Raw genomic sequence first — 9,157 nt, forward strand, 5'->3', positions numbered from 1 at the left:
AAAGCTGCCACAAAAGCCACAAGAGAAAGAAAGAACCAGAGCCAGCCATTCCCACACACGCCCAGGAGCAGGGTACGTACACGTTGGAGAGATGATGTTTTTCTCTGACTCGTCTATTTCTGAGTGAGACCTTTGACCGAGTTTTAGAATAGCTCTCAGCCTTGGTAAGCAGGGGCGGAGCTTCTGGAGGCGGAGCCTCAGGGCTCTATAAAGCCCAACCTGGCAACATTGGGCGTTTCTCCCAAGGGCTGTGAACTGCTGGCTTTCTGTTTGCTCCTGGGAAGATGCAGCGGCTGTTGAGTCCAGTGAAACGAGTGCTGCAAGTGGGAAGAGTGATGCAGGAAGCTTCCTTCACGCCTGCTTGCCTGCTCCCAGCAGCCCACCAAAGGTGAGTTGCATTGTTCCAGGATCTGTGCAGGTCATGCTTTGAGAAGCATCATAGAACCAGAGGGCCTGCTGCAGGGAAAATCTCACTGGAATCCCGCTCAAAAATTGGCAAGGCTTATGTGCGGCCTTAGGCAGGCTAATTAACTTCTCAGGGTTTCAGTTACCTTATCTCTAAACAGACATTCCCTTTTGGATTTAGAATTGGAGATCCCAAAGGTCTGACACATGTTGTGTTTGTGAACAACGGCATCTTTTACTCCTCCAGCTGCACAAAGCAGTAGAAATATCAGTACCAGGGCCTGCAGCTCTCTCCTCACCTTTACCCCCAGCCCCTGCCGACACCCTCAGGATTCTGTGCCAAAGATCTGATATAAAACGATGAAAAGAAGCTGTGTTTCCCCTGTGCTCCCATTTTATGAAAGAGGGAAATGAAATGTAAAGATAAGAATGTGTGTGTGCATGTGCAAGAAGAACGCACGCTCCTTTTCTCTGTAAACACCCCCTCGTGTGGTCCACGTGCTCGCAGTCTCCCCGTGGTGATGGTAACACAGCTATTGTTAGTGCCTTGGGCTCCCAGCCTCCTGTGTGTCAGTGTCCAGTCCCTAAACCATCCACTACAGCTAAAGACTAGCCCTTTCTTTCCTTCCAGTTTCACTCTGCATTCTATGAATACTGAAGACTTAGAGAGACAGGTTTGTTTTGTTTTTTTTAAAAAAAGATGACCAGCAAGGGGATCTTAACCCTTGACTTGGTGCAGTCAGCACCACGCTCTCCCCCGTGGCCTTGGTGTTATCAGCACCACACTCTCCCAAGTGAGCCATGGGCCGGCCCTTAGAGAGATAGTTTTGATCTAGTGTCTTCCCTTGCCTGGTTCCCAGGGAGACTGGGTGTATAAATGTGGGGGTAGGGGTGATACTTACTAGCTTAAATTTCTTCATAACTCTACCATCGTCTACAGTCTCCCCATACCCTGCCAAACTGATGCGTACAGGTCAAATGTTCCAGCTTGGAGTTTAGTCCATTTCTGTATTTGTAAGGAAGGGATTGACGTGGGTTTGTTTGTTTCAATAAGCAACAGCTGGCAAGCAGCCAAGAGACAAACTTCAGTCCTCACCAGCATTCTGACTTCTTTGGCTCAAACTCTTGGAATCATCATTCACATTTCCCTTTGGGTGTACTCACAGCTGATTCCACTATGCGTGGCTGAAATGATGTTAAGAATGCTCTTTATGGGTCACCTTTTCTCTGTATACCTATCCCCTCTAATCCAAACTGCGTCAGCTCTCAGCCCAACCTAGGAGCTACTCCCAGCTGGGCATCTGCTTTGCTGCCTCTAAAATTAAGTAAGAATCATGCCGTCCACTTTCTATTTTTCTCACACATTGTCTTCCTGCTCCCCTACACACCTTCTTCCCCAGGTTCCCTAGCCTGTTCAATAACCCCCACCGCGGCCACTGCCCCTTCATCCCCCTCCAATTCTTTATCAGAAGCTCCCTCGTCCAACAAGTCTGGTCTCAAATGCAGCCTCTTCCATGAAGCCTTTCCTGATCCCCCACCCGTGGAAATCTGTGCTTCCTTTGAACTCCTGTGGGAGTTTGCCCATATCCCTCCTGTGGCCCTTATCACATTCTGCCTTGCAGTGGGGTTATGGAAGTGCTTATCTCATTCCTCCCACTGGTCAAGGCAGTTCTCAAGAACCTTGCTCTCTTTTCTTTGTCCAACCCCTTCACCCCACAGTCCCTCCCCAGCACAGAGCCTGGAATGTAATAGTCAATGTGAAACACAGGGAAGGAAGCAAGATGAAGTAAAGAAATAAAGCTTGGCGCATGTTCTTGAGCAAGGCAACACCAGAACAAAACTGATTTTAAATTAAATAAAGTCGTTTTATAGATATCACCATCTATAAAATGAGCAATGTCATGAAAGTGACCAGATTTTAGGTACTTTCATATGGGAGCATGTGGGAGGCAGTCTTGGTGAGCTCTGTACTTGTAGGTAGAAGGAGAAACTCCAGATTTCACTAGGAGTACTAAGAGTCAGGGTTCAAGAGAAGTGGACAGGTCCAGAAAAGAAATAGAGAAAACACAGGATTAGAAGAATGTTCTTAACTACAGTGGTCTGATGCTTCTGAAAGTCTCTACAAGCTAACTTTCTTCAAGGCTCTGGAATCTGTTTCCCAAAATAGCCCACTACCCAGACATTTACCAAGCGACTGGCTCTTGGAACCTCTCCTTGCAACCTTAGATTTCAAACTGGGAAGAGAGGGAGGGAGTCAGCCTAAAGAAGGCAGAGAGAAAATTAGGCTGTGGGGAAAGCCAGCCAAGCTGGCAAGACCATGTGCTAGCTAACTATTAGCTCCTAGATACTGGGGAAGCTTCTCTATAAATATTTGACAGTACAAACTCCAGTTATTTGGAGGGCACCAAATAAATAGGGCAGATAAACAAACTCCAAAACTCTCTTCTAAGATACTGATAACAATCACTTTGCCTCACTTTTCTGTAATCACACGATCCACTTTTGCCTCACACAGTCTTTAAAGATGACCTTCCTGATGGGAGAAATGGGGCTACCAGAAGCCCAGAATCCTGAAGATGATTGATAGATACATTCAATCTGAGTCATAGCTCCTGTGGCATGGAACTAAATTTATAAGCCTGACACTCAAGGCAGTGAAGAAACAATATTTCTAACACATGAAAAATGATGAAGTTGCTCTGAGTACATCACTTCACAAGCACGTGCCTTGATTTCACCATCTATAAAATGAAGAATGTCATGAAAGTGACCAGATTTTAGGTACTTTCATATGAGAGCATGTGGGAGGTGGACTTGATGAGCTCTGTACTTGTAGATAGAAGGAGAAACTCCAGATTTTCACCAGAGGTATAAGGGTCAGGGTTCAAGAGAACTGGATGGGTCCAGAAAAGAAGCAGATGATCTTTTTCCTCGTCTACTGACCCCTCCCCCACTTACTTTCTCTTTGCCCCCATGTAGAATTGCTCTCTCTGCCCTCTGTGTTCCACAGGTTTGCTTCTTCTACTATGTATTCAGCTGTAAAAACGTCTGCCTTCTCCATTAGGCTGTGCCCTCTTTGTTGGCACAAAACGTGCCTTGTGTACTGTTGGGTTTCTGGGTCAGCTCTGTGTTGGGTGGGCTCATTTAATACTGGGAGGCCCAATCAGAAAAAGCAGATAGGACGGAATCAAGCAGAAAACTTCCTTAAAAAGTAAAGAAAAAAAAAAAAAAAAGAAGGAAAAAGAAAGAAGGAGGCTAATGGGTACACTTTCAAACTGAGTGAAATCTTAAAAATTATGCCCTATAAGGGTTAATAACATATGAGGGTACTTCAAAAAGTTCATGGAAACATGGAATTAAAAGATAATATGAATCTTTCCATAAATTTTTTGACATACCCTCATATATAGAAGTAAAGTACATGACAATAATAGCTCAAAGAGATGCAGGGGAGTAAATGCAGTTAACGTAAAGTAAGGTTTTGCACTGTTCAGAAAGTAATAGAAGTATTAATTCAAGTTAGACTACAATAAGACAAGTATGCACATTGTAATCTCTAGAGTAACCTCTAAAAGAAAAAGAGGGGATAAAATGGAATAGTAAATATTTGCTTAATCAAAAACAATATAGGAACCGAGGAATAAAGGAACAAAGAACATATGAGACAAACAGAAACAAACAGCGAGATGATAGACTTAATTCCAACTACATCAGTAATTACAATAAATATAAAGGACTAAATACTCCAACTAAAACATTGCTATTGTAAGACTTGCTAAAAGTTTTTAAAAGGCTCAACTATATACTATTTACAATAGACACATGTTAAATATAAAGACTTTGAGAGGTTAAAAGTATAAAAGGACAGAAGAAGATATACCGCACAAACAGTAATCGGGAAAAGTAGACTTTATGGCAAGAGTGATACAAAGATAAAAAGAGATGTTTAATAAGAATAAAAGGGTCAATTCAACAGAAAGATATAACAACAGTAAATTTGTAGTCATCTGATAACATAGCTTCAAAATATATAAAAAATGAATTAAATGTTTGTTGCATTACTGTCTTTTGAGGAAACTAACTACAAACCATTAGTGGGATCATAATTGTTATCTCCATCACAGGTTTTCTACAGTCTGTGCTGTTCCCCTGGCCAAAACAGATACTTGGCCAAAAGATGTGGGCATCCTTGCCATGGAGGTCTACTTCCCAGCTCAATATGTGGACCAAACTGACCTGGAGAAGTATAACAATGTGGAAGCAGGGAAGTACACAGAGGGCTTGGGCCAAACCCATATGGGCTTCTGCTCGGTCCAGGAGGACATCAACTCCCTGTGCCTGACAGTGGTGCAAAAGCTAATGGAGCGCACACAGCTCCCATGGGACTCCGTGGGCCGGCTGGAAGTGGGCACTGAGACCATCATTGACAAGTCCAAGGCTGTCAAAACAGTGCTCATGGAACTCTTTCAGGATTCAGGCAACACTGACATCGAGGGCATAGATACCACCAATGCCTGCTATGGTGGCACTGCCTCCCTCTTCAATGCTGCCAACTGGATGGAGTCCAGCTCCTGGGATGGTACGTGCTGCCAGGGGCCTTATGTAAGAAAGGAGCCGGAGTTGGAGGTGAATTCTATTAGTTTTGTTTCTCCGTTCCCCAGGTGGCTTCCTCCAGGGAGAGAAGGCCAACTTATTTACATAGCTGTTGCTATTATCCAACAAACACAGTGATAGTAAACATTTAGACTTGTATAGCTTTACACAGTTATTTATGTAGCATGTTCACATAGTCATTCATTTAGTCCTTGCAATGACTAGGAAATGGGCATTGTACCTAATTTATAGATGAGAAAATGGAAGATCTGATATCTTACACGTAATGAGTGGCAGAGACAAGACACCAAACCAAATCCAATACATTTCCTATTTTACTGTATGTTTCTCTTAAACATCTCCTAAGTCTCTGAGAGACACACTGGCAATGTTGAAAGATTTATACAAGTTTAGATGTTATAGGGAAAACAGCCTGGTAGAAACAGGCAGAGAGAAACACAGGATAGACTATTACAGAGTTTTTCTAGTCTTTATCCCTTGCTTGGCTCCTAGGAGGTTTCTTTTTATTTAATGTATTAACATTACTTTGTACATTACTCATGTCTTTCCTCAGTGCTGTATTGTAGGAATAACCCCCGTTGTGATGGCAAGAAAAGGCTCGAGGGAAGAAGTACAAGATGAGATTTAGAAACCCTAGCTCTGTCAATAATTGTTGACATGTCCCTTAACCTCTTTGAGCTTCAGGTTTATTTGCCTGGCTGCCTGTGTGGCTGGCAAGAGGACTGAATAAAAGAATCCACAGAGATGTGGAACAGCAGTACCTTGGCAGTCAAGGCACTCTATACTTACGAAGTTTGAAGCTAGGATTAAAAACCTTAGAAATCATAACAAACAATTATAAAAATAATTACAAAGTCTTAATGTTGACGGGGACCTTAGAGATTATTTAGTACAATGTCTTTTGCTTTTAAAAAGAGGCCGAGAGGCATTTAACAGTGTTCTCTGTTCATGCAGCAAGACGGCGCAATCCCAATAGTGGTTTTTCAACTGCCCTGTATGACCTCACAGTTAAGGGTTCCATTGATACGACATGTTCCACTCATTCCACGCATGTCATCAAATGTCATCAATGTGATGACATTCTGTCATCAAATGTCTTCTAACAGTGTTTCTCCTGCTTGGTACTTGTATTACTTCCTTTTTAGCAATCCCTATCTCCATTACCACCACCAATACATTCAACCAATGGTAGTGATGGTACATCTTTCTTGTCTCTCTTTACAGGTCGCTATGCAATGGTGGTCTGTGGTGACATTGCAGTCTATCCCAATGGTAATGCACGTCCCACAGGTGGGGCTGGAGCTGTGGCAATGCTGGTTGGGCCCAAGGCCCCTCTGGTCCTGGAACGAGGTTTGTAGTCAACCGTTACCAAGAGGCTGTGCGTGGCATAGCCAAATACATAGCTCCTAATCCAAATTGGCATACCCACTGCTTACTCAGGGCTGAGGTAGGGGGTTGCGATGGTATCGCTTGCCTCCTAAAGGCTGGTCTGGGGAGCAGAGGGTAGGGAAGAAGGGAAGAGGAAAGTCAGGTCTCCTCTCCTGCATCATCGCGCACTGGAATAATAATGCATGGAATGAGCGGCACAGGTATTGATGCGGAGCCCTAGGAAACTAAAGTGGCAATTCAAGATGAAGAAAGATACCTGGGTAAAAAGTGAAAGTCTTTCCTTTGAGGGTTTTGTCTTCTATTTCAGGTTTTGCTAAGCCCACATAAGTGCATAAAGGGAAATATAATTCTCACCTATGTAATACCAAAACTCTATACAACTCCTTTTGACTATGTGAGAGATGTGGAGTTGGGCTTGGGCTTGGACACAGATACAAACCAGGAAGCTCTTTCTCCATGGTTCTCCCATCCCTTCTGCTTGAGGTGGGCTGCTTGCGTAGTCCCTGAAACCCTCTGTGTGCCTTTCCAGGGCTTAGGAGTACCCACATGGAGAACGCATATGACTTCTATAAACCAAATGTGGCTTCAGAGTACCCATTGGTGGACGGGAAGCTTTCTATCCAGTGCTACTTACGGGCCTTGGACCGATGTTACACATTATACCGCCAAAAAATCCAGAAGCAGTGGAAGCAAGGTATGGGATTCGGAGGGAAAAAAGTGGGAGCTCTATTTATTTGGGCCAAGACTTTGTAACTAAAAGCTTAAGACAAGGTCTCTAATCTCCTTCCCTGAAAAAGATATCAGGAAAATTGGTTCATGTCTCCCTCTTACACTCTTCCCTGGATCTATGCTAAAATCCATTTGCATGCCATTCAAATTCAAGTATAAAATTTCCCGTAACTTGAGCTAAATGAAATAAAGTAAACAATCCAGGGCCAGAGCCACCAGTATACAACCAGCTGGTGTCAGCCACATGGGGAGATACTGTTGTGAGGTAGGGTAACTACTACGGAGGTTGGGATTTGTTTCTGTTTAAGCCAGGCATGATTAACTCTCGGCTTATATAGTTCGCTACCTTTTAAAGTCTGGTTGATGTTGAAAAATCTTACCTACATTTCTCGTATGCTAAAGTGTTATCAGTGATTTTTTTTCTGGATAGTGGTGTTACAAGTTGATTTTATTTCCACCTTTAGTTTCTGAATTTCTCTGCTAAAAAATGTATACAGCTTTCACAATCAAAAAAGAAGCAAATAAATATTAGGGTGGTATAAGGAGCCACTTCTTGCTCTTTTCCACTGCACTGGGCAGGACATCACCTTCCAGAGGCGATCCTATGGGTAAGGAGTCTACTGGACCTCTCTGCCTCTGCCTGTCCACTGTAAAATTGCTATTGTCTAATTACTCTCGCCTCCTCTGAATTCATATGGCATTTTAATTTTACTCCTTATGCTCACATAGAATTTGACGGATGCTGCTTTGGATCACAGCACTAAATTGTGAGTGTCCCTAAAGGCACAGGTTGCATTGTCCTCCTCTTCAGAGTGAGAGACAGTCCATAGTGTGGAGGCACAGACATCTGAGCTGAAATCCAAAGCCAGGCTTTTTCAAGTTGGGTGACCTTGGACCATAACTTAATATTCTGGAGATTCTTTTTTTTTTTTCCTTTTTGTCGTGACCTGCAACGGGATCGCAACCCTCGGTGTTGCGCCCGCACCTCGCTCAGCCAGTGAGCGGGAACCAGTCTGTATGTGGGATCTGAACCCTCGGCGGGAGCGCCGCCGCACTCCCAAGTGGCGCACTGTAGCAGTGCGCCACCGGGCCAGCCCATATTCTGGAGATTCTGCATCCTCCTCTGGAAAATGGAGAAAAATAATACAATGCAAGGCTGATTTGCAGAAAGCATCTGCCATAGAGGATGGCAAGAGTAGATACAAAGATGTTCATCGATTGCCCTTCTTTCCTTATACGTAGAGGCTGCTTAGTAAATGTGTGTGAAATGAATGAACAAACCTTATGTGTGTTTGCTGGAGGTGGGACTAGCTCTCTGGGAGGCCTAGGGTCCCTCAGCACAGTTGGACCTCAGAGAGTGGGTCTATATGGCTCATCTACACGCCACACCCTTGCCTTCAAATTTCCTCTTCCAGCCGGCATCGATCGACCTTTCACCCTGGACGATTTACAGTTTATGATCTTTCACACGCCCTTTTGCAAGATGGTCCAGAAATCTCTGGCTCGCCTGATGTTCAATGACTTCCTGTCAGCCAGCAGCGACACGCAAAACAGCTTATATAAGGGGCTAGAGGCTTTCAGGTGAGTCCTCTTCATAGGGAACCTAGGGGCTGGTGAGGTGTGACAAGGAGGAGGCCCCCTCACGCCTTGAGTCTGGACACCAGCATTCCTGTGGGAATAAAGGGCAGTCCTCCAGCACAGCAGAAATGACACCGAGTCCTCACATGGGCGATGGGTTATTTTCTGCACAGGGCCCTCCATGTGTCATCTCCTCCAGCACAGCAGAAATGACACCGAGTCCTCACGTGGGTGATGGGTTATTTTCTGCACAGGGACCTCCATGTGTCATCTCAGGGGAACACAGGGAGTTTGCCAATACCTCCGGATTAAGTGACTGTAGGGAGCTACAAAGAATAAGAAAAAGGGGAAAGGAGTGTGGTTAAAGCATTGAGTCAATGACCATTTTCTGAACTTCTGCTATGTGCCAGACATCATACTAAACTCTCAGGATACTAAAATG

General features: G+C 44.2%; 1 protein-coding gene across 1 annotated transcript; it reads left to right on the forward strand.

Moving 5' to 3' along the window:
• Positions 1-240: 240 nt before the first annotated feature.
• On the forward strand, positions 241-9,135 carry LOC103582177 (hydroxymethylglutaryl-CoA synthase, mitochondrial-like). Its single transcript, XM_008563843.1, has 5 exons — positions 241-388; positions 4,530-4,984; positions 6,244-6,369; positions 6,938-7,102; positions 8,553-9,135. Exons 1-5 carry the CDS (start codon positions 285-287, stop codon positions 8,720-8,722), a joined length of 1,020 nt encoding a protein of 339 aa, XP_008562065.1. The 5' UTR covers positions 241-284; the 3' UTR covers positions 8,723-9,135.
• The last annotated feature ends 22 nt before the right edge of the window (positions 9,136-9,157 follow it).

This window comes from Galeopterus variegatus, unplaced genomic scaffold (genome assembly GCF_000696425.1).
Source record: "Galeopterus variegatus unplaced genomic scaffold, G_variegatus-3.0.2 Scaffold15181, whole genome shotgun sequence".
In the NCBI taxonomy this organism is placed as follows: domain Eukaryota; kingdom Metazoa; phylum Chordata; class Mammalia; order Dermoptera; family Cynocephalidae; genus Galeopterus; species Galeopterus variegatus.

What these genes read in the sequence shown, in the direction of transcription:
- LOC103582177 (XM_008563843.1), top strand. Translation starts at nt 285, where the DNA reads ATGCAGCGGCTGTTGAGTCCAGTGAAACGAGTGCTGCAAGTGGGAAGA. An exon ending in CCCTCTGGTCCTGGAACGAG is followed by an intron (nt 6,370 to 6,937) that starts GTTTGTAGTCAA and finishes GTGCCTTTCCAG; the next exon opens with GGCTTAGGAGTACCCACATG. An exon ending in CCAGAAGCAGTGGAAGCAAG is followed by an intron (nt 7,103 to 8,552) that starts GTATGGGATTCG and finishes TTCCTCTTCCAG; the next exon opens with CCGGCATCGATCGACCTTTC.